General features: G+C 53.8%; 7 protein-coding genes across 7 annotated transcripts; 3 read left to right on the top strand and 4 right to left on the bottom strand.

The window, feature by feature from the left end:
- Positions 1 to 2,296: 2,296 nt before the first annotated feature.
- CC84DRAFT_518474 (uncharacterized protein) lies at positions 2,297 to 3,051 on the top strand. Its single transcript, XM_018186586.1, has one exon. It carries the CDS (start codon positions 2,546 to 2,548, stop codon positions 3,014 to 3,016), a length of 471 nt encoding a protein of 156 aa, XP_018041436.1. The 5' UTR covers positions 2,297 to 2,545; the 3' UTR covers positions 3,017 to 3,051.
- Positions 3,052 to 3,713: 662 nt separating this feature from the next.
- On the bottom strand, positions 3,714 to 7,338 carry CC84DRAFT_1161849 (uncharacterized protein). The gene is made up of 6 exons (XM_018177844.1): positions 6,881 to 7,338; positions 5,270 to 6,819; positions 5,102 to 5,220; positions 4,718 to 5,055; positions 4,158 to 4,241; positions 3,714 to 4,055 (listed from the first exon to the last, which is right to left on the bottom strand). The coding sequence occupies exons 1-6, from the start codon at positions 6,923 to 6,925 to the stop codon at positions 3,867 to 3,869; spliced, it is 2,325 nt and encodes a 774-aa protein (XP_018041435.1). The 5' UTR covers positions 6,926 to 7,338; the 3' UTR covers positions 3,714 to 3,866.
- Positions 7,339 to 7,712: 374 nt separating this feature from the next.
- On the bottom strand, positions 7,713 to 8,106 carry CC84DRAFT_1173361 (uncharacterized protein; the record flags this gene model as incomplete). The annotated part of the gene is made up of 2 exons (XM_018180026.1): positions 7,713 to 7,858; positions 7,929 to 8,106. 2 exons carry the CDS (start codon positions 8,104 to 8,106, stop codon positions 7,713 to 7,715), a joined length of 324 nt encoding a protein of 107 aa, XP_018041434.1.
- An 838-nt stretch (positions 8,107 to 8,944) lies between these two features.
- On the bottom strand, positions 8,945 to 13,301 carry CC84DRAFT_518402 (ARM repeat-containing protein). Its single transcript, XM_018186585.1, has 7 exons — positions 13,128 to 13,301; positions 12,706 to 12,983; positions 12,404 to 12,424; positions 11,671 to 12,092; positions 10,529 to 11,562; positions 10,134 to 10,477; positions 8,945 to 10,086 (listed from the first exon to the last, which is right to left on the bottom strand). The coding sequence occupies exons 2-7, from the start codon at positions 12,964 to 12,966 to the stop codon at positions 9,124 to 9,126; spliced, it is 3,045 nt and encodes a 1,014-aa protein (XP_018041433.1). The 5' UTR covers positions 12,967 to 12,983; positions 13,128 to 13,301; the 3' UTR covers positions 8,945 to 9,123.
- Positions 13,302 to 15,802: 2,501 nt separating this feature from the next.
- CC84DRAFT_1238336 (uncharacterized protein) lies at positions 15,803 to 16,630 on the bottom strand (the record flags this gene model as incomplete). Its single annotated transcript, XM_018183936.1, has 3 exons — positions 15,803 to 16,312; positions 16,367 to 16,448; positions 16,510 to 16,630. 3 exons carry the CDS (start codon positions 16,628 to 16,630, stop codon positions 16,060 to 16,062), a joined length of 456 nt encoding a protein of 151 aa, XP_018041432.1. The 3' UTR covers positions 15,803 to 16,059.
- Positions 16,631 to 20,639: 4,009 nt separating this feature from the next.
- On the top strand, positions 20,640 to 21,885 carry CC84DRAFT_1256763 (uncharacterized protein). Its single transcript, XM_018184655.1, has 3 exons — positions 20,640 to 20,778; positions 20,827 to 21,494; positions 21,559 to 21,885. The coding sequence occupies exons 1-3, from the start codon at positions 20,645 to 20,647 to the stop codon at positions 21,699 to 21,701; spliced, it is 945 nt and encodes a 314-aa protein (XP_018041431.1). The 5' UTR covers positions 20,640 to 20,644; the 3' UTR covers positions 21,702 to 21,885.
- Positions 21,886 to 22,336: 451 nt separating this feature from the next.
- On the top strand, positions 22,337 to 22,774 carry CC84DRAFT_518360 (uncharacterized protein). Its single transcript, XM_018186584.1, has 2 exons — positions 22,337 to 22,400; positions 22,452 to 22,774. The coding sequence occupies exons 1-2, from the start codon at positions 22,391 to 22,393 to the stop codon at positions 22,640 to 22,642; spliced, it is 201 nt and encodes a 66-aa protein (XP_018041430.1). The 5' UTR covers positions 22,337 to 22,390; the 3' UTR covers positions 22,643 to 22,774.
- The last annotated feature ends 3 nt before the right edge of the window (positions 22,775 to 22,777 follow it).

The raw sequence follows: 22,777 nt of genomic DNA, 5'->3' as shown, positions 1-22,777 counted from the left end.
CTTCTTTTATGGCTTGCACTTTGCGCTAAATCCCTCACACACGACTGATGACGATGATCATCATCATCAACCTTGCTACCGGTATTCGATATGCTGCAGCAGCATTACACACGCAATTACTGATTCATCTAGCTTGGATCGAATTGGGAAATAGTAGATGCTCACCGCCGTAATACTTTATTTAGGCTGTACCTTGCACACTCCCCAATGAGGCGTACCTTTCAATATTATAATCTCTCAACCTCAAACAAGCCAGTTCGTAGTTTATTACACCTTCTGAACCATCAAAGATATTATCAGCACCAATTTCCATACCAAGAGAGCACAGTCGTATTAACCCCATTTTTCGAAAGCTGTTGGAATCTCGGAGATGCGCGTCGAACTACGCCTTTCTCCTGCATATGCAGTCTTACACTCTTAATGAACAATATAGTACCGCGCGCTTCCACACCTTCCACCCGGGGGCCGAATACTTCAAGTCCAGACCATGATACTGTACCACCAAATACCAGACAAACATCTATAAAGTCCCCCCATCTCATCACACCATCCTCTACCTCGATCACCTCATCTCATCCTACCATTCTCTCCACCCTTATACTTACTATCCAAAATGAAGTTCACTGCTCTTCTTTTCTGTGCAGTCGCAGGCCTCGTTGCCGCCAGCCCCGCCCCAGCCCCAGACGTCTCTGCGGCCCAGGCTCTTGGAGCTACCTGGAGCGAGTCAATCCAGGCATTCTGCTGCAGACAGGAGGACTGCAAGTACTATGACGATGGATGCGCTGTAAGTAAATGATGAGTTGTGAGTGGGTATGGTGGCTGATAGGGAAACAGGTTGCGGGATACTGCTGCCATGGAATTCATCCGTAGATGGGGTGTTCTTGGGAAGAAAGGATGAGAGACATATCGAGGGGCACGTTGCCGGGTGGGACTGAAAGGTGGGTCTGGATGCGGTTGCAAGGAGAGGACTTACCTTGATAATTGTCAATATGATTGTGACCGCTGTCCTTCTCCTTCATATCATTTGTTCGTCTGTGCCTTGTCCCTCCGAGCACACGAGTTAATTAATGTCACAACACACTTATTTCTGGTCTCTCTGACTTCTAATCGCGTCTGAAGGTGTCTTTCCTAGATCAAGGATCTGGAGAAATTGTGGGATTGTGCACTTGCCCTTCTCTCCCCTTTTGCTCGTTGGAATCTGTGATCACAGTCCTTCTAGTCCCACACACACATTAGAAACGGGGCCATAACGCACGCTATCACTGTAAAGTACCACTAGGTCCCATTCCAAGTTTCCCAAGACGCCCGAACGCGTCACTTCACGTGTCCGTTGCTTTTGATCGGCCCACATTATTAGACAAGTCAAGAAAGACACTCAGTGTATCATAGAACTTCAAAATTCTCACCCCGTGAGAAGAATATATTGTTTCTATCGAATCATAGTTTTGTAGGATGTGAAAAAACCGTGCAAGGGGTCTTGCGAATCAAGTAGCAAAGGCCATTCATTTGCGAGTGAATGTACACAGACATAAGTAGACAATATTCCAGAACGTAGAACTTATGTTCTGTATACAGAGGAAATCCTTGAAGTTAAATTTCTCCAGCTTCTATGCGCGAGAGATACGTACCTGCTCCGTCGCAATCCGCGCCTGCCCGTCCAACGTGCTGCCTTCCACTTCGGCGAGGAGCGAGCCCCTCCTAAGCATTCACAACAACCAGCAATAGCCTTGGATGGCTTTTTTCTACAATGGCACGGTCCCCCTGCGAAGGTCCAAACCCGTCTCAGCGCTCGCTCTCTAACCACCCACCACAACGCTCACCCGGGTACGCCACCCAACCGCATACGCCACACTCACCTCCCCTTGACCCTTCATCTCTCCTGTCCCTTGAACTCCCAGCTACCGGCAGCACGCTGACCTCAGATAGTGTGCACGCCTTGCCCGCCACCTTGCGGCACACGAGCACAGGGGCTCCCGTCTCATCACTGGCCAAAGTTAAGTCTTCATTCCCCTTGTTCTGCCGCATGGTCACCATGCTACAGGTATGAACTTCACGTTTGGACAATTATGAAATCCATCTCCAAAATGCGAGCTGAGCCCGAAAGGACGATGAGGCCCCGCAAACATCACAGCTTTTTGACCCCTGAATCCAATGACCCGCGTTCGCATCCGCTTGACGAAGTCGAAGACACAGAATCCGCTGAGTGTTTCTGTGCTCCTAGGTCGTTGCTGATGCGGTGAGCTTCTGCTTCGGTCCCGCTCGGTTCGGCCTCAGACAGTGGGCGCGCCGCTGCTCGATCGACACCCGAAGGCGACGAATGGTATCCGCGCGCACGAGTCCTTCGACTCCTGTCTCATCATCGGCTTCTTCTGTCTGACAGCACACCTCCGTATCGTGTGGGAAGAGTGAGTCTTCATCACGGATCGCTCCGAGTGAGACACCCATCTCCAACGCCGCCTCCAGCTGGTCTCGTTGTGCTTAAGTGACACTCCGTGCATCAGGTCCACGAATCCATGCATTGTTGGATCTTCTCGAAGGTTGCCGGATGTCAACCACGCGGCGGGATGTTGGGGCTGCTGGCTGCGGCGGGGAGAGTGAGGATGGCAGTGCAAGTGCATGGAGTGCGATCAATCCTGGACACGACAGGGCCACTATAGCCAAAGAACTGGTTGGGGTTCGGGCAGAATTTTGTCTCGTCTTCCTCCATGTATTCACAGCTGCTGGGAGGCCGGAGGCGCCTGGAAGATCCGAAGGAACAAAGGCATGCGCTCGGAATAAATACATCTGCTGGCTCGCTTCGTGTCTGTTGAGACTTGGTCCCTTGGTGGATTACCGCGGCTCCTCTGTGCCAACAACCATGACTTCATGTGCAAAATCTCTGCCACAAGCAGGCTTTGCTGGGAATTCTAAACTTCCAAGTACCTCGTCGCTAATCCTCGACCACTCCACCCCCGAGGCGCACACCGCCCTCTTCCCCCCTTCTAGACCTCAGGCAGTATTTACAAATCCGCCCTAACCCGGCCTCCACCTTGCAGCATCGAGCCAGGGCCAAAGATACACACACACACACACGAGCACAGCGGCTCTATTCCTGTATCATCATCGGCCACCCTCGTGCCTTTAGACTTCTATTCAAGATGTGAACATCCAAAGAGGAATGGAGACAAGAGGTAAGGGAGGACATATGGGCGCGTAGGCAAACAAGTGGTGGAGATGTTGGGTGTTTGGGTGTTGGTTGTTGGGGCTTGGAGGTGCCGTGGGAGGGGATTCCGCACTCAACTCGCCACAATCCGTTGTTTGCATGTCCCGTGATTGCGAAGGTTCCGCTCCAGCCGCCCACGAAGCGAGAGAACGCTGCGGGCAGTCGGCGGCACGTTGGCGTTTGGCATGTACTCGGGGCCTGGGGTGATGCCTGGCATGTCTCTAGGCGCTGTGTGCAGTGAACACCCATATCGTGTCAGCCGGTGACGTGTAATTTCGAAGGGCTTGCTCCTTTCTGTCTGGGAAGTCTGGGAGGCTGCTGCGATGTAACTGACCAGATGGCAGACGCTACGATTCACCCGCCTGCCGCGTCATGGGCACATTCGGACAGAGGTCTTCTCCCCGGGTACGCGAAGTACACGCCGTAAGGTCATCACAATCACCGCGACTCACCCACTCTCCTTCGCACACATTCGCAAATTGTGTATATATTCCTGCTATACACCCCCCTTCCCCCCCACTCAGACATATATAAACGCCCAACCATGCATCCTCACTGGGTATAATAACAATCAACGATTCCAAAATTAACTCACCGTGCTCTATTTCCCCGTCCCTCCGGCTGGGATACCTCACGGTGCCCATAGTCGCTCACCGTGCAGTTCCTACCTACGCCCGGGTAGCGCGCCCGCACCCACAACCGCCCTCTGCTTTCCGAGCCAGCTCTTGGGTGCCTCGTTCTTGCGCTGCAACACGACAGTGTTGCTCTGCAAGCGGGACGTCATGTCGTACCACGCACTGGTAATGAGGCGGTTTTCGCGGCGGAGGGCGTCGAGTTCTGCTTGGAGTTCGGCCTGCACCAATTGTAAATCAGCATTGTAATTTACGTCGTGATTTTAGTAGAGAGAGGAAGGAAGATGGTGGGAAGGGAGAAAAGGTGAATGCATGCGACGTACCGAGCCCTTCTCCGCGCTCTCCTTCTTCGTTTTCTCGAGCTCCTCGCGGAGTGATAGTGTTGTAGCTTCTTGCTCTTGGAGATCCTGTTTGCGTCAGCGAAATCCTACGCCACCTTCAGTCCAGTCCGTCCCCGGCAAGAAGAAATGCAAGACGGAGAACCCCAGCCAAGCCGTGCACATGCATACTTTCCACCACGCAACGTGCAGGACAAACTTGCCATATCAAAGTAAAATTGACTTGGCGTGCTTGCTGCCACGAGGAGGGGGCTCTGGGAGCGTCTCGCCTTGGACGGCGAGATCAGCCGCGCGATGCGGTCGCCCCAGGCGCTCTTTCTCGTGTTTCTGTTGCTGGCTGTGGAGTTCGCGTCTGGCATGGGATCGTCTGATGCATGGCATTTGTCTGCGTGTTTCTGACCGGGCGAGCCAACGAGGGTAGCAGCTGACTCTGAGGCTACCATTCTCTCTCGAGGTGGCTGGCCGTTGGAGAAATGCTTCGCCTTCCCGTTCGTAACTGCCGGTTGGGACTGCCCAGAGGCCGATGGAAGTTGCTGGGTGCTTACTTTTCTGACGTTGTCCAACGCGGCTTGCGAACTCGCGACCTTGTCTGCGATCTCAGCAGATGTTGCCTCGAGCACCTTGAGTTGGACATCGGAAGGTGTCTTGATAACGCCTTCTATCTGCTCTCTAACCTGCTGTAGCAGTGCTTCTCGTAGCGCTTGGAGAAGCTCTGGGCTGCGGCCGTCACGGATTGTCAGTGAGGCATACAATAGACTGCGTGCTTCGTCTCTTGCGACTTCTAAGTCTCGGAGCTTCTGGTTAGTCTGTTGCTGCAATGCCAGCATGCGATCATGCTCGGATTGTAGAGCTTCGTTCTTGACCTCTTCATCGGCGTCGGATTCTGAAACATTTTAGTCGCGTGCCGCTCGGAGCAACGAAATACTTACTCTTGTTAAGCTCGTTGCGTAGCTCTGCCATCTCGAGTTCCTTCTCGCGAAGCTTACGCTGCAGCTCTTCGAGCTCGGTCTCAGTGGTGTGGAGTTTCTCGTTCTGTTCGAGAAACGGTCTGCGTCGCCGTTAGCGAATTATCCCTGAATTACACGCGATTGACGTACCTCTGACTCTCCTCGTCCTTGGTCGCCAGCATGTCCGACTTGAGTCCTAAGTTTTCTTGCATCTGCTTCAGCGTCTCCGTCTCCATCGACTTCAGTCGCGCGCTAAGGACATCGACCCTCTGCTGCAGAGCTATAGCATCTGCACTCACACGCCCGTCCATCGGCGTCTTCGAATTGGGGCCGTCTTCTGTGACCTCGCTAACGTCGTGATTGAGTTCGTCTTCCAAGCTGCCGCCGCGTGTACCGTTCGCCTCAAAATCTCGCAGCCGATCCTCAAGCTCCCGATTCTTGTCCTCGGCCTTGTACTGCATCTCTTTGCTCTGCTCAACCTGCTTCATCAGCACGATGTTCTCATGTTCAAGTCTGGTCCTCCGGCCCTTCTCCTCGAAGATGGATTGCTCGGAGTTTACCAGGGTTTGGATGTTCTCTTTGTTCACTTTCTCCAGCGCAGCACACTTCTCCTCGATGTCTTCTAGATCCTGCAGCCTCTCCTTAGCTTGCTGCAGCTCTTGGCGTAGCGTCTCGAGGGCTTTGGCTTCTTTTGACAGTGACTCAATTTTCTTCTTGAGGTTCTCGTTCGCCTTGGCCTTCTTCTCCAGCTCGTCGCGCTCGGCTTTGACGAGCTGCAGTTGGTCCTTGAGTTCCTGCTTTGCATCGTAGTCGTTCTCAAGGCGGTTCATGCGCTTCTTGAGCGACTCTATGACGTCTTTGGCGTGCGCGTGGTCGGTCTCGAGTCTATCGATGTACTGGCGTTCGCGTCTGAGGTCGTCCCGCAGGCGCTCGACCTCGTCCGACGTAGCGCCTCCCGCACCTCGGTCGTCCAGGTGGAGTCTTGCTTCAACAAGTTCTTCCTCTAGGTGTGATATCCTGTCTTTGGACTTGTTCAATTCTTCCTGCAACTTTGTGACCTGACTCCGCAATGTGGTTCGATCTTTGTTGGCCTCGAACAGCAGCGCCTCCTGCTCTAGCTCGGAGTCCTTTCCCACGGCGGACGCAGTACCCGAGACGGCCCGCGTGGGCGTCCGATATCCTGAGAGAGATGTCGGGAGAGGTGGCTCAGCCGTGAGCTCTTGCTCGACGCCGAGCTCTGCCATGCGTTCGTCTAGCGATTGCAACTCCTGTATACCTCCTGCAATGACCCCCTGCTTCTCGGTGCTAAGCTGCCCCATGTGCTCCAGCATTCTCTGACCGCTCTTGGGCGATGTATAGGCAGCGAATAATATCGCCATGGTGAGCTTTGCTGTGAGCTGCAGGCTTCCATCTCTGGCACCAGTCTTTAGGTCTGGTATCATGCGCTTGGTAAGGACGGGCAGCTGGTTGCATTCTTCCCGTATGTATATCGAGACTTGGCGCTCGATGTGCTTGAGGTTCTGCCATTTGGGAATCCAGTTGTCTGCAATGGAGCGGCGGCGATCGGTGCCCTCGTCGAGGTTGGGCAGCGATTCGTTGAAGTAGTCGGGGTCGATGTCGGCGAGAATCTGCCAGAGGACCTGGCCGTCCTCGAGCTGGTTCCAGGCGCTGACCCGCCCGGCGAGGTCGAATGTGTTGACCTGTGTGGCACCACTGTTAGGCCGTGTCTCTGGGTGGAGGCGAGGGGGGACGCGTGCGTACCCAGTCGAGGAGAGCTTTCAGCAGCTCCGGCTTGAAGTCGTCCATGGCCGCCGCGCAGATTTCAGGAGGCGCAGGCGCACGCGTGCAATTTGAGTGATGGTCGTGTGGATAGCGAGGGGAGCCTGTGCATCATTACGGGGCCACAGTCGCGCGAAGAACCGGCTGTTCTGAGCAGTTGTGGGGGGTCTGTCGACGCGATGATGCTCGGGAGAGAGCCGCGCTAGTGTCGGAATCGAGCACCTGCCGCAGGTGCAGCTGCAGGGCAGGGACAGGGCCTCACTGTCGTGCTTGCTTGTGCGTGTTGGGGGGTGCGGGACCAAGTACCGCGGTCACAGGCAGTGTATGCTGACGGGTGTCGCTCTGCGTGCATGAGATTACATTTCCTCTGAAACGGGGCGCGTCCTCACAACGCTCGCCCAACTCAACCACTTTGGGCCCGCTCTTTGGCGGGGGGCCAGGGTTCGGCGGGAGCCATCGCACTTATCGATTCCACGCGACCATGCACGTCACATCAATTGTTGGGAGCACCCAGAAGCTGTACAAGAAAGCCTAGCATGTGATTTCCAGGTATAGGAGAGCGTGTAGTCGTAATGATAGCAATATCCAACAACGCCGCAAGAGCAATTCCTTGCATGACTTCCGCAGGAGAATAGCACCCCAAAGTGAGACTCATCATTTATCCAGCGTGCCCGGTGCTTGTCCGCACCAATGTTGGCTGTGTCGCAGCGCCCTTGACTCCAAATGTGCGATATCGCATCGCTGGCGTGTGGCCTATCCCCATTCCTTTCGCCGACGTATGGCGCAGGCTGGTATACTTGGTCGGCGGGCTGTTCTATATGCCCACTTTGTCGCCGTCCTTGTTCTGCGTGGTCACGATGCCGTCGCCCTCGATCGTCGGCTTGAATCCATTGCTCTCCATGGTGCCCATCTCGCCCATCAAGCTCTCGGGAACCCGTGCGGCGAATGCGTCGATGATGCCTGTGATCATTAGCTTGTGCGCAGCAACTTGCAGTCTGCCCGCTCAAGAGCAGTGTCAGGAACCACATACTGTATTCGTGCGTGATCTGGGCTCCCTGCGTGTTTCGCACCTTCTCCTTCATCTCCTCGAGCATGCCGCTTGGCGAACCTTCGGGCACGCTGACTATCACATCGTAGAGTTGCGGAGTCACGGCCATGGCGATGACAGCGAAGAGCGCAACGAGCAGGGAGGTGAGTGCGAAGCGCATGTCCGTGGGTGAGTAGACCTTGGTCTTCTAGGCAGCCGTAGTGGGTACTTGTATGGTAACTCGTTGTCGGCGGCGGTGCGAGTCAGTAGAAGTATAGTATCGGCTGTGTGTGCAGGAAGGGAAGGTAGGGAAGGGAGCCTAATATAATGCGCAACTAGGTTTCGATGAGGTATGCGTTCATAGTCCCGTGCACCAAATCGGAAGGTGACGGTGGCGTTACAAAGGGAAGGGCTGCTTGGCGCCCAACCACTCAACGCCCCAGTCGGCCATCCCTCGCTGACCCCTTTGGCTGTCCCTGACTGACGTACGACCGCCTCCACGTCACGCGCCACTGAACGCTACTTCATATTCAGATATTCATTCGGTGTTTTAAACTACGCCTATCCAGTGCATCCTTTTCGTTGCGGAGCTACCCAAAATCGAGCTATTCTCCCACAGGGAAGAAGAGCAAGACCGCATAGCCAATCAAGATGCGTGGACCAGTCTTTCAAGATCCACATTTCCGTCCGTCGTTGACAAGAAAACAAATGAAAAGGTCCGCTCGTCGTGCTTAGCAGCTTCATCTAGCCGTATGCTGTGGTCCACCCCACCACGACCCATCAGACCAAGTTTTCCGCCTTTGCGCAAAACAAATCGCTGGTGCTTTGAGTAAAAAGACATGGAGGAATACAAGAATGTGCAAGCAAAATCTCCTGCCGAAGTAGGGGTACAAGTGAAATAAAAACTGATTCGTCCCGTAAGCGCCGTAAGTATGCCCAAGCTCCGCTATGCTCTTGTCGCAGCAATACTAGAGATACACGTCGGCAATGAATGATGAGTCTGACAAGGTGAGCAACAGCCCTAGGAATGAACTTCCTACCCATGAAAGACAGATCGTAGTAAATGAAATAAATCTCAACGAGATAATGCCAACACCAGAGAGCTTTGACAACTGGTAGGGCAACGTGCACCCGCAAGTGATATCCCGATAAGATGCTTCAGACGGTGGCCGTAACGTTCGTCATCGTAACTCGTCTACTAGAAGAAGTTTCCGCTGCCGCCGTTGAAGTTGCCGTTCGCATGACCGTTGCCATTGGGCATGCCATTGCTGAACTGGTAGGAAGGGTACTGTACAGTGTTCTGCAATTGCGACGGGAGCGGCGGGTTGCTCATGCGGTGGGGCTGCGGCGAAGCGATGTTGGTGCCATAGCTTGCGGCTGCGGTATACATAGGAGCCGTGGTGTAGCCAGAGGAGATTGGGCCAGCGCCAGCATAGGCCGGGTTTTGGCCCGGAGCACTCGTGCCGTGAGGAGAAACATGTCCAGAAGCACGACCACCGGCATATGCAGCGAGGCGAGACTCACGCTCCTGAACCTTGCTCTGAATGCGGCGGCCATAGGGCGTCTGGCGGATACCGGGCAAGATGGGACGCATGGCCTCGATCAAGTGGATGCAGAGCTCTGCAGGCGCAAACTCCAGTGCGGTCTGGATGACATAGTTGCCGTATGAGTCGCGCATAAGCTTCTCGAGCTCCTCCTCTTGCATCATCTCATGGATCATGACAGCCTTGGTGTCCATGTCTGCACAACGGACGCACTTCTCGATGACGTTGGAGCTGAACTTCTGCTTGGACAACTCCGCAATGTGTCCTTGGAAGTTGAGGCAGAGCGGGGTGGTGAAGCTCATCTCATTAAGATCCAGAATGTACTGCACAACGTAGTTGCCAAAGGGGTCCTGGACCAAGTTGAAGCTGTTGGCCGTGATCTGGCGAACGAGCTGGACCTTCTGGTAGCCAGAGGCGTGGTCAATGCAGCGCTGGAGGACGCAGCAACCGTGGCGGTGTGTGCCGACGGCAACGCAGTTGTCGCCAACAGCGTCGAAGATGAATTGAGCATCCTCGGACTTGAGGTGGTTCAGGCACTTCTGGATGACGTGATTGCCATTGAGGTCCTGGATGAGGGCAACAACCTCGCCACTCAGAGCGTTGATGATGACTTGGATCTATGAGAGTGTTAACGCATACATAGATATTAAGGTGGGCCACTGACCTGCTCGGGGGTGGAAATGAACTCAATCATCTTCTGCAAAGCACGAGTACCATGCTGATTGAGAGCGATGGAGACCAGCGACGGAGCGGCGTTGCGCACCAAAGTGTTGCGCTGTTCATCGGTGCTGAACTCCAACAGCTTCTGGCAGAGGTAGTTGCCGAATGGGTCCGTCATAAGCTCGACCACATGAGGAGCAGTCTCCTCGAAGATGATCTGCACGTTCTCAGGATCTTTTTCTTCAAGCTTCTTCTGGAGGAAACGGCAGCCGTGCTGATCTTTGCACAAGGTGTAGATGTCTTGTCGTGCCATTGTCTTCAGGTCATAGTTCAAGAAGCGATTGGCATCTGCTTTTACTCGATCAGCAATGTTCAGGTTACTACAGATGTGGGACATACCGTTTTGCATGCGACGGCTCTGAATCACGCGCGCCTGACTGTCCTGGGGCTGTCCATCACGACCGTAGGTGGTATAGGGGTTATAGCTGCCGAATTGCTGCGGACCGGGCGGTCCAGGAGGACCAGCATACATGGGCGGATACATCGGGCCTTGCGAAAGAGACATTCCCCCAATGGCGTTGTTCAAGGCGGACATGCCATATCCGACGTAAGCAGGGCCTGGTGAGCCGCCGTTGGAGTACATCGAGTACATCGAAGGTACGGGCGAGGTCATTGCGCTAGTGACCGCAGGAGACGGGAGAACAGGGCCGAATGGAGCGGCGCTCGCATGAAGGGCGGATCCAAAGGGAGCACCGTTGCGGTAGTCCTGCTCCTTGTTCAGACTGGCAGACAACTCACGGCTGTGGCGGTTAGCCATGGCGTTCGCCGGGACACGGCCCAAATTGGCGTTATGGTTGCGCAGATGCTGCTCAGCGTGGGTCTTGGGACCGAAACCATTAACAGGACCATCGCCGTTCTTCAGGGTTGGCACATCGTTGCTGGAGAACGACTGCTGGAGCTTTGGCATACCGTTGGTATAGGCGGCGCGCTGAGGGCTGCTCAGAGCGTACAAGTCAATTGAACGACGGTTGCTGGCGGTGGACTTGGGTGTCTTGTCGCCGTTGGTCTGGCCATCATACTCTTCAGCTTGAGAATCCTTACGAAGAGTGTTAGTAGGGAGCGACTGTTGTGCGTGACGGTGGCGGTGGCCACCCCAACCGGTGGACTGGCCGTCTGGACCAGGTGATTGCGAAAGCGCGAGATCAAGAGCAGCAGATGAGGAAGACAGCTTAATGCCGTTTCCATTACCATTCTGACGTACCAAGATAGGAACCCCCTCTTTCGTAGTGTTCATTTGCAATGAGTAGGGCGCGCCAGCAGTGGACGGGCTCTGCTCGTGTTCGTCCTTGAGGAAATCGAGAACCGAACCCATGTCTGGCATGTTGACTTCGTTGTTGCGAGCTCCAAGTGGGGGCATAGAGAACCGGTTCGGGCTATTGCAGTCAGCGTGAGTTCAAACGTGTCGGAATGGAAACGCGCGTGAGCGTGGGTCCGTGAACCACTCATGCAAGGGGCACGGTATAAAGGCGGGGTGCACTAACTTGCGGATATGGACCGGACTCTCGGGCGTGAATTGGTCGTTGAAGTCATCGCCGTCCTCGTCGGAGTTGCGACGTGAGCCGGGCATAGACTGCGCCGCGAAGCCGTTGCCCTGCTGCGAACGAGCGGATGGCGGCGAGGTGATTTGGGACCCCGCGCGACTTCCGCGAGGAGTCGTCAAGCCGGGATTGATGGCCGACATGCTGAAACGATTGGGTCGCGAGAAAGACGACGGAAAACCGGTATTGTTTGCGTACTCGGGCGGGGTAGACGGTGTGCTGTGCTTGCCGTACCTGATGTCGGAGGAAAGGCGATTAATCTCCTCCTCTTCTTGACGCGACTGCATATCAATGAGTTCCATTTCAGCTTCGATACGACGTCGCTGCTCTTTCATATACTCGTATTCGAGCTTCTTCTTCTCAAGCTACTCACAGTTAGCGGGTCCGGAGACCGTTGAATAAGATACACGCGAGGCGCGTTGGTGACGGGACGCGCAGTGCAGCAGAGGGTAAAAGAGAATGTAGCGCCTCAAGTACAGAAGCTGGTGTATACAACGGCGGGAATCAAGATAGGATAAGATTGGCGAGGTGGGGGAGAGAGGTTAAAAGCGTGTCTCTGCGTTTATCACCAAAGCGCTGGCGCTAGCGCGACATTTGGGACTCGAGTGAAGGCAGGAGCGCGCTCAAACCAAACAGATGAATTGTATCGCGCGGTGAAGGACAAAAACTGGCTTACCACTTGCAGTTTATGGTATGTCTGAGCAATCCGTTAGCCTTGATTCTCGTTCACGTAGGTTTTCGAGCGCAAAGCAGCCGCAGATGCACCACTGAAATGACCGCATCGTATGCAGCTTCTCTCTGCATTGCGTGCAGTGCATGCAGTGCATTTCATGGGCAGAGTTGCGCACAGTATCCCAGCTTAGCCATGCCCACACTTGCACTATTCGTAAATTCCACTTTCTCTCACATGGCGACAAGAATACAGTGTACAGAACGTATTTGCAGCTGGGAACAGTATAGAAAAGGGCAGCTACATACCGCGGTGGTAGTGGTGAAGTCGGTCGGCTCAGCCGCCTGTCTTCGCTGCTGCCCAATCGGGGACAGAGGGGTGCTCAGTGTTGGGATGTTGTTCGTAGTGAATCGTCGGTGCAGCTGGCCGCGGGCATCGCTGGCAGAGGAAGATCCCATCTGGCTACCGACGGCACGCAGAGGGCTCGTAAGGTTGAGGGAAGCGAACGACGACTCTTCGCGAGGCGACCGGAGGCCACTGCGCTCTCCAATACCCGTGGAGAAGGCCATTTTGTACTAGAAATACACTGAGGCACACATCAGCCAATATTCACGGCGCGGGCGTTGCTGTGGGGTGGGCAGGTCGGGCGGTGAGGGGGCTCTGGAGAGGTGCCGCGCGCGCGCGCAAGCTCCCCTGAGCCATGGATTTGCAACGAGAACGCTCTACGTACACAGTAATAGGTACACAGGGCGGGCGCCCTCGCTGGCCTGGGTGCTGCGGTTCTGTCTGGGGGAAATTCGTCGTTGGTATTGCTTGCGAGAGGTTCGCTGGGCTACGGTGGAGTGGTCCCAAGCGCTGAGCCGCGGCAGCGTGTGGTCCGTCCGCGCTCCGAGAGGAAGGGCTCTGGACGGTGGGCGCAACGGTGACTTCGGATTGCAAAGGACAGACTCAAGAAAAGAGCGACGACAGTGCCCAAACCCACCAGCGCGCGCGAAGAGTTACAGTATTGTACAGTGCGGCGGCGGAGTACGGTGACGAAGGGCGGCAATAGACCCTGATGCCTTTAAACGACTGGGCCTGGCTACAGGGACCGACATGCAAGCCACCGTCTGCCGTATTTTAGCACGTAGCTCGACTCTCTCCGCTCACGCTATGCCGCCTATATTGGCCCTGCTGGACAGGCACCAGCCTGCACCCGCAATTGCAATTCAATGTCCACATCAACACGCGCGAGAACAGCAAAGCCGCCTACGTTTTCCTCGTCGTCCTTATACCGGGGCACTGCATGGCTTCCAGTATGTACGCACTGGTACCATGTGCACGCCCGCCTCTTGCAGGTGCAGCATCTTGGGCACGTTTCGCCCAAGGTCCCTTGGGACCACGAGCCCCCTGGTGTGGACCCGCCCAAATTTTGCGCGCGGTAGCCGTGGTGTTTTTAACAGCTACTTGACAAGCGACCGTCTGGCCCATTATTGCGAGAGCATTAAGAGCGCCGTGGTGGACCAATGGACGTCATTTCCGTCCATGGCAGTGATGGACGGAGACTGACATGCACGCTCCCCCAATCGAGGGTGCAGATCTGCGCGTCTGGCCACAGCGAAGGAAGCTCTTCATGTCCACGGCCGTCTGCCGCCGGCGGGGCTTCACCAGAAAGCCGATGCAAGACGCCTACGAGTCCGTGCAGGGGAGCATGGTCGGATCTGTCAAATGGCCCAGCAACCCGCAAACACGCCTACGAGCATTCGAGAAGTGGCCGGTCTCGGTCTAAGAGTTCGTTCGCTCTGCCATGAGTAGGGATTCGTCTCCACAGCGTTCGCCCAGTGCGTGGTGGAGGCGCTCGCGGCGTTGCAGGTGTGTGTGACATGTGGCGGACGAAGTGTCCTGCACCGTGACTACGCTGCATCCGATCTAGGAAACGTGTGATTTCTCGCAGTCTCACCGCCATGTCGAAACGGAAGCCTAGACCGACATGAGCCTAGCCTTACGGGTATCGATAGCGACAAGCGTTTCAGAACCGCCGCCAGCATTCCCCGCATGCTCCTGCTCCAATCACTGCTGGCTTGTACGAGTCTGGGCTGGGCAACAGCAGATGAGAACCGCCGTGGGACGTGTGCTTGTCCTGTGTAGGGACGAAGGCCTCAGTCCTTTCCGAGATCTTCGTGCCGCTGTCGGGAGCGATACCACCGCGGTAAATTGAACGCGTTTCTTGGCCGCAACGAGAAGGAGGGGCAATTACCCCGCTCTCAAGTGTGATCGAGGACTCAGCCCCCACTGGACCACGGTAGAATCAGTCGATCTGTTCATGAAGCGGGACGTATTCTTCTCTTGAGCTCCGACGGTCTTGTTCCACTGCAGCTCGAACCGAAAGAAGCGTAGGCTTTCTGGTTCCGGGTACAGGGTCTTTGCCTCCTTCCAATTGAGCTTCCGTCAACGGCTTGCATGCAGCAGAGCCGCTGCACCTGCCCTGTGACAGCACACTCGTCGTCCACGGTGGCAATTCCCTTACCTTCCCGGACTTTTTCCGTCATGTGTTGGCGGCATGAAAGCCAGCAGATGGATTGTGGTCGACGAGAGCAGGTAGTCCGAGAGGCCAAGGCAAGTACACGTACGTAGAACAGAGAGCTACCGGGTTCGTGCGAGTACTGGGGTCATAGAGGCGCTAAACTCCGACTGCCAGCGCGGTTGCCGGTTTCGATCATGGACTTGCAGCCGGAACACACAACCAGTGTCGAGCACTAGTGAGGTGCTCGGCGCTTGAGAATGTATTGTCGAGTGCTCCGAGGCGTGGCTGATGAGGCGATTCACGGTTCTGCGGGCCGAAAATAAACCTATGTCTAAGTCGCCAAAGGAAAGGTGCAGTGTGGCTTGTCGGTCGCCGCTAGGGTAAGACTGTGAAAGCCTGCTCGCTCTTTTTCAATTTCAGTCAAATGTGAACAACCGCCTTGCAATGAGGGATACTCATCACGCCCATGATGCTACCTCGGTAGACTCCCGACGTACTCCATTTATGCAATATCGATGACGCCGCAACCGTTCCAGGTAACTGTCATCGACTTGATGGCCATCCACACAGCAGCCAGAAAAATATCACAACCTCGAAATTTTGATGGGCCCGCGACTTGTCCACCACAGCACAGGAATGTTACCAGCACAATGCAAGCTTACGACCACGAGTTCCTATGCTCGCTCAAGAATAGCACTTCTCGGCAGCCTTGGCCTTTGTTGTTAAGTATGGCGTCCGAAATCCGAACACTTCATCGCTACCAGCACATTGACGCACGCCAGTCTGTCTCCCCATACAACAACTAGGTTGCATTATTTAGTTACCACAACCATCGATCTCTACCCCGAGGATCACTGGCGTATCACTGGCGTATTTATTCTGGAAATTCTTTTGGAAAACGCTTTTATATTAAGACAAATGGTAACAAATCGATCTTACAGGGCACCGTGGCGAGCTATCAACATCTCCGGACGCCGTTATGACTCAAAAAACGTGGCTATGGGGAGGATGTGGAATTCGCAATTGCAATGATTGCTGAACCGATTCGGCTACAAACAGATCGTCGAGACACGGTGACGGTTGCGACAAGGCGAAGTGAAGCAGTCTGTGAGCATGATGAGTATGATAAATAGCCTTCATGCGCAGAGGTCAATCGTACCTAGACCATGCCTGCATTAAAATTATGCGGCACGGTGACGAGTGCCTTTGTGTCCTCCAGGCTCCCACGCTTGGAGATGTTCTGCCCACAGATGTATGACTTGTAGACGTCGTTCGAGTCGTGGTTCGGCACGTCTCCAGGGCCCTTGCATGTGACGGAGAAAGTGCCAGTAGACTTACTAGTGCACTTGTCCCCAGTGAAGAAGGCGCACGTGGTGGGCTTGCAGACCTGAACCGACTTGATGCTAAAACCTCTACAAATTTTGTTTAATTATTTGCAATGCGTGTTTGAGAGTGGCAACGTTTACCGAGGACGATTTTGGGAGTCCACATTAATTGGGATGCAAGTGGGCTTGTCCCGAAGTTCGAAGATGAACGTGGAGTTGCCCTCTGTGTAAGACTTAGTACGGAGAGCTGATACAATACAACTATGCCGAGTGAGTGCGCGTACTGTAATAACGATCATCGAAGATTAGGCCCACGTCGCGGATGGCCGGTGTATCGATCATAGCGACATGCGGTAGACCAAGGACAGACGCCACGAAGGTGAAAAGAAACATGAAAGCGTTCATCTTGTAGTCGGTGTTGTTGTAACAGAAGCTCGGAATGACGAAGCCTGAAATGTGGATATGAAGTCTATCGGAAGTGAAGCGGCTTTGGTAGCAACTGTCGAGAGCTGTGCAAAAAAGGTGTGGGCGTGGGCAGGAAGAGCTGGTGAGAGGGATTATATAGCGGGTGGATCGACGCTAATTGTGAGTGGGCCCCATCATGGGCTTGTGTGAATGTGAGCGTGACCTGAGCTCTTTCCGTTGTGGGCTGAATATAGAGCGCTCCCACGTTGTTGAGGAATGCGGCCGGAGCGAAGGGATAGGTCACGACGCCCGCCTGCAACAACAAAGTTTTTGGGGGGGCTTTGCAGACGCAACTGCTTGAGCAATCGCGAAGGACCTCGCACGATGGTTTTGATGCGCTTCTGATCGGGCAGTCGAAGAGAACCTGAAGCCAGGAAGATAGTAATGGTAGATGTGAGAGCTCGTTTGCAAGGACCGAAGGCGCACCCCACTTCACGCGCTTTCTCTTTCCTCGTGTTACATTACGCGGCCTCGACTGTCCCTCGCACATAGCGGATTCGTCTGCAAGCTGGCACCACCAGGGGCAGGAGCTCGACCTTTCTTCTTGTGCGCCTCACGCATCCCGTTTGTCAGCGAAAAGATCAGCTCGTCCACCGTAAGCGCACTCTGGGGATAACGGGTCCTGCCGAAAGAGTGTTGCAAGCATAACACCGAACCGAGCGTGGCGATGCATAGGTTCAAATGCGTAATGAGTGAAGGCCGAAACGAGCATGCAAACTCCATACAACCCGCGAGATCAGAGCAAGTGAAGGAATTGCCAACGGAAACCTTTGTCGCCTCTTCTCGATGTTGTCCAAGTCTCATGCAGTACTTGCCAGATTTCCTAGCACTGCGTTGCTCATCGTAGAGCGCCACAGTGCTCTAGAAGTTCTTTCAGACATTGCAGCGTCTTTAAGTTCCGGGCCAACACGTTGTTGTCCCAATAGCCATCTACAGTCAGCAATTAATATGATGCCCAGCATCACTTCAAAAAGCATGCCAGCAACATCAGGCTGCGTCTTGCCAGATAACGATATGGATACCCACTCCTCCAGAATGTCAGCATCATCAGGAACGGGTACCGTTGAGAAATGCAAGCCTCTCATTGCTATTCGTCCTTTGGACGGGACTGTTCCACCCTCATTGGGACCCTAAGCAGCGCACATCTCTTCAAGCTTGTCGGCGCATTGCCCACGTTGTTTGTCAGTAACTACAGACGCTCACCTTGATCAGGTCGCCAGAGGTTCCAAACCGGGTAATTTTTCAAAGTTTTAGAGTCTGTCGGGTTGAATACAGTTGAAGTTCCTGTTCCAGTGATGGAAACACCAATCTAGAATTAGGTTCACGTCCAATGTGGGTCAAAGAATCGAAAGGTATACCTTGTCGCTTTGAGCTACTCCCCATTTGCGGATACGAGACAGACCCGCCATGGAGATATTCGAATGGTCTTTACATCTCCGACGTTTCGCTCACCAAGATAGTGCCACCGAACCTGTCAATACATGTGTTCAGCCCGCCACGTCTAGCTGCGACTGATTACTCCGGCCATACCATGGGAGAACAGGCTTTTTTTTTACCGACTGCTGGCGGCATCAACGGCATGATCAAGGTACTTAGGAGTGCTGCGGCTGACAGAATGAATCGAGATTGCACATAGAAAGCCTGGTCAGCGGAAAGCGGGCCACAGAAGAGCTGACTGACTAAGGAGCGTAAGACGGGTGATTGGATCTTGGCCACCATTTATGCCTAGCGCGGCGCGACCGTATCCTGCACCGCCTCTTCCCAACTCTACACGAACGATCGCAGAGACACAGCGTTACAATGGCCAGCAGAAACGAATGCCGGCCAGAAGTGTGCCTTGTCCGTTTATGACGAGAGCCGACTTGAAGACCCCCTGCGCCACCAGCCAGCTTACTGCGTTCAGCTAATCGCAACAGCACTGTGGTATCCTCATGTACCACCCAGGGTAATCAAGCAATGGCATGAGCGGGGCCTTCCGTCGGCACGTTCTGCGGCATGACAGGCGGTGGAGAAACCTGGCCCCAAATGGTGGCACCGTGGGCAGACATGCTGTAGCTTCCCGCTAAACCCGATCAAGGCGTTCATTGTAGAAATACAGGGAAAGCGCGTCAACACCCGTCGAGACAATGATTATTCAGCCCCACCTTACATATTATTAGATAGCATGCTTGGCGACAGCTACACTTGCTTACGATTGAATGGATCCGTTCGGCTCCTCTCCGCTAAATGCTTCCCTACTTTTCTCCGCATACACGACCAGGAATAGTTCCTTGTCGACGTCCAAGCTTCAGGTTTTCGATCTTCAGCCCTACAAAAATGATCCGCCACGGGAATGGTCACTCACAACTCTCCGTCGGAGTCACCTCACGGCACCTACAGCATGACGAAACTCAAATCAAGGATGCGACTTCCTATAAGAATGTTCCCACCGCCACAGCCTGGGCGCTGCAACCACAACCAGATACACACTCAAGTACTTAGAACGATGCTGCCGTCCTCCTCCAGAGTACCGCACCGCTCAGGAACTCCTTCAAATTCTAGTCATCCCCCGGAGGTGTCAGACGTTCAGTGCTACACTTGTCGCAGGCGGCATGTTAAATGCGACCGCATACTTCCACATTGGTAGGGCTGTTCCGAAAGACTTCTTGTAAACCATCTGATGCCGTTTTCAGTGCCAAATGTCTTAAGAAAGGAGTTCAATGTTTGGGTTACCAAAAGCCTTTAAGGTAAGGTAGCTACTCCTTGTGAGCGGAAATGTAACACGCATACTTTGACCACGTCTTTCGAATCACAATCTCCCTCTCAGTTTGGGCTTCATGAAAAATTATTGAGCACGTGAGTTTTAATCCCTGCTAAACAGTGGACTGATCTGCTACGCAACAGATGGGCAGATGGTGTTGCAGTTCGGGGAAAGCTGAAGGGCAAATCACAGCCTGTTCTTGACAGTAAGTACAACAAGGTCCTGGTCGATATGTCAGGCATTGATTGTACGTTAGGCAAAAGCACGAACGTAGTACCGAACAGCGTGCAACAGCAAACTGCCAGCGCGTTGCAAGAAGCAGCTCAACTTGGAGTCCTTCCATCAGAAAATTGTGGTAGTGACGTGGTCTGTGACCAAAGTCGAATTGCCGAGATAATCGCATATTGTAAGTGTTCTATTCATCATGCCACAAGACTTTTGTTAACAACACTACCCTCTAAGATGCTTCTCTTGATTTTGATTAAGTGTTGACCATGTGATAGACAATTCCATTATCGTCTCGGAGAATTCGGTTGATCAAATGGAAACCAAGCTTGTTGAGGGTCCACCCACGCCACTCAATCCAGAGTATACTCGGCAGTTACCCAAGTCCATCGTTAATTGTCTGCTTGGCATTTCAGTAGTACATATGGCATCGCGCAATCCGCGAAATACCGACATCGAACGACTGGCTCTTGAGACAAAAGTCAACGTACTCCAACGTCACAACCAGCTTCTCCGTATGCCCCAAAATCATTTTGAACAAAGATTAGATGTCGTCATTGCTTGCGCTGTCTTGATTTTCGCCATGGATGTAGGTTGCTTTCTAGGCGTCTTGGACACGCTAATTGTTCCTAGTTGCTTGAACACGGACTGAGTAGGTGGATGGTGCATACGCTTGGAGTGATGCACGTCATGTCATCTCTTGGTGGCATTGAAGACCTCACGATTCGCTACCCGCATATGCACATACCCTTATTGCATTGCTCTCTCTTCGAGACAGTACGTCCTAATTGGTTTTGGTAGAGACCTGGCTGATACGCGAGTAGATGTGGATAATTACCTCGCCTAGCCCATTGGAAAGAACTAAACACGCTTCTAGAAACGCTCTAGAAGCCTTAATAGATTCGCGCTACGCCAGACACAAGATATTCAGCGGATGCCCAAGTGTTTTGACGCTTGCTATCTGGGATACTGCAGCATGCGCACAGAAAATGCTCCGAGCTGGTCGCTCTATCACCTTTGCCGGTATGCACAGAAGGGAGCGCATACTTGTCGACGTACTCTCCATTCAACCCGAGGAGGGCACACAAGCTTTGAGAAAAGAGCACTCCCAAGACCATATGCCGTAAGCTCTATGCATACGCTTTCACAATATCACGCTAATCTAGTGTAGTCACGCAGGTATTCATCTTGAACATTGGAACTCAGTTGGGGCGATTTGGAAGGCAGCGATTACTATTCTGGTATTGAGATATCTATTCTTCGGAAGACGTGAGCTACTGCCAGCACCTCAGTCTTCAGATTCACCTATGAAATTCGCTCAAGAGGAGCAGTACCTCCAAGGCACCAACGACTACCTCACTGCGGGCACATATTTCGATGATCCACTTTCGAGAAGCCCCTCTGCATCGCCTATTCAATCACCTTACGCCCCTGCCGAGCCGCTAAACTTTGATCTATGGGACGCCCGCTACGACATCCACGACGAAGCCTTTACCACTCTCACATCTGTTTTGGCGACTCTCCAGCCTGACCTCGATCCTATTACCCTCCGATGTGTACTTATACCCGTCATCATATTGGCGCTTGTCAGCCGTCCGGATAGCAAGGAACGCGCCATCTGTGTAGCCTACTTTGAACGACTGGACGTATTTGTACAGCATTCTTGTAAAAGCCGGGCCGACAGCGAGAATATGAATTACTCGATCCCTTGGGACAAGCTAGATGCTTTTTCTGAAGTCGCCAAGATGCAAGTAGATCCTGAGATGGAGTCTATGAAAGGTAGTGCGCCTGAATGGAACTGGTGGGACATGCTCAAGCACATTGATTTGGACCTTTGGTGTAAGCAAACGCTCATTCCTTTCAACATCCTGGAATATAAATGATGAAACTGACAAGATCTTAGGGCCCGTCACAGCTGGTCTCTCGCACCTCGAAAGCAGTCCCGAGTTCTGGACCTTTAAGCTCATCGGTGGGGTTGCTAACGAGGAGAGCTTCAAGGTATGGATGCAGGACACAACTGCGTCCAGCTCTATGCCTTCTGCCTGATAAAACTCAGCATTCAGATTATCCCTTAACATCTATCGATATAACGCCTCCACGATCAGGTTGATGTCCTGTCTATGTCCACTAAATCTCTCAAGAAAAGGACTTCACTACTTCCAACAACCTGCTTTCTCTCTCTATGTTTTTTTCCTGGCAGGAGGCATTAGCATGGCGTTTGATGGACTTCGTATAGCTAAAGTAGCATCTGTAGCATCTAAATAAACCGGCACCCTACGCGAGACATCAACTCGTTCTCAAACTATACATTTCTTTCTCATTCCCATTTCCCACACCCACACCCAGTCTCGAAATCGTCTCGGTAATCCAGCCTCGACGCCCATCCCCCCCAGCGCGACTCCTTCCAGATCCACTCGCCTCCTCATCACAATGTTACTACACCTCCCACCCGCATATCCCCGCCGTTCCTTCCCCCGCCAAGCGCCCGGGACCTCAGTACACCAGCTTACCTCACTCGCCTCACCCCACCCCTCACCACGCAGCCTCGTTGCCACCCGCCACCCGCACGCCGGGTTCGCCGCGCCCACAACGCCGGGGCCCGCCCCACTCGTCTACTCTGGTAACTTGAACCACACGAGACGGCGAGTCTGACCTCACACCCTCAGGCCTCGCCCGAAAGCCATCGGCCCCGCCTGTGTGTATAGTGCTCTTACGTGTACCACATTGTATGCCGGATGGGGCTAGGTGCGTGGCACAATTCTCACATAGACACACCTTGTTGACGCGTCGGCAAAGTCCTTGCGCACGAGTCGTTTAGCAGGAGCGCATGTGTGGAGGCGCGGCAGACACGGGGCGGGAAGAAACGCGCTGGCCCCCATCCCAGCTCACCTCGTACTCTACCTGTTCGGACCGGGGAAAGAGGTACGTCTGAGTCACGCGCTAATGTGTACATTGGAGGTTCGCACGAGCGGGGAGGTGGGCTGTGACTAGAGTGTAGCGAACTATTCTGAGAGAAGTCGTGGGCCTGGATATGTCGTACAGTCGTTGAGGGCAAGCAGTTGGGTAGTAGTCAACGGACATGGACAGACATAGATATTACATTCCGTGGGAGCTGTTCCGCG

Source organism: Paraphaeosphaeria sporulosa, assembly GCF_001642045.1.
Source record: "Paraphaeosphaeria sporulosa strain AP3s5-JAC2a unplaced genomic scaffold CC84scaffold_2, whole genome shotgun sequence".
Taxonomy (NCBI): Eukaryota; Fungi; Ascomycota; class Dothideomycetes; order Pleosporales; family Didymosphaeriaceae; genus Paraphaeosphaeria; species Paraphaeosphaeria sporulosa.
The sequence above is the reverse complement of the archived record's forward strand: the minus strand, read 5'-3'. Positions and strand labels throughout refer to the sequence as shown.

Excerpts from the sequence above, each read along its gene's own strand:
- CC84DRAFT_1161849 (XM_018177844.1), bottom strand. The coding sequence starts at position 6,925 with ATGGACGACTTCAAGCCGGAGCTGCTGAAAGCTCTCCTCGACTGG. Across the intron at positions 5,056-5,101 it reads ACGCAACGAGCTTAACAAGA|AATCCGACGCCGATGAAGAG; the intron begins GTAAGTATTTCG and ends AAAATGTTTCAG. Across the intron at positions 4,056-4,157 it reads AGAGCGCGGAGAAGGGCTCG|GCCGAACTCCAAGCAGAACT; the intron begins GTACGTCGCATG and ends CAATTGGTGCAG.
- CC84DRAFT_1256763 (XM_018184655.1), top strand. The coding sequence starts at position 20,645 with ATGCTCCGAGCTGGTCGCTCTATCACCTTTGCCGGTATGCACAGAAGG. Across the intron at positions 20,779-20,826 it reads CACTCCCAAGACCATATGCC|TCACGCAGGTATTCATCTTG; the intron begins GTAAGCTCTATG and ends AATCTAGTGTAG. Across the intron at positions 21,495-21,558 it reads CATTGATTTGGACCTTTGGT|GGCCCGTCACAGCTGGTCTC; the intron begins GTAAGCAAACGC and ends ACAAGATCTTAG.
- CC84DRAFT_518402 (XM_018186585.1), bottom strand. The coding sequence starts at position 12,966 with ATGGCCTTCTCCACGGGTATTGGAGAGCGCAGTGGCCTCCGGTCGCCT. Across the intron at positions 12,093-12,403 it reads CATACCATAAACTGCAAGTG|CTTGAGAAGAAGAAGCTCGA; the intron begins GTAAGCCAGTTT and ends AACTGTGAGTAG. Across the intron at positions 10,478-10,528 it reads GAGCCGTCGCATGCAAAACG|ATGCCAATCGCTTCTTGAAC; the intron begins GTATGTCCCACA and ends GAGTAAAAGCAG.
- CC84DRAFT_518474 (XM_018186586.1), top strand. The coding sequence starts at position 2,546 with ATGTCAACCACGCGGCGGGATGTTGGGGCTGCTGGCTGCGGCGGGGAG.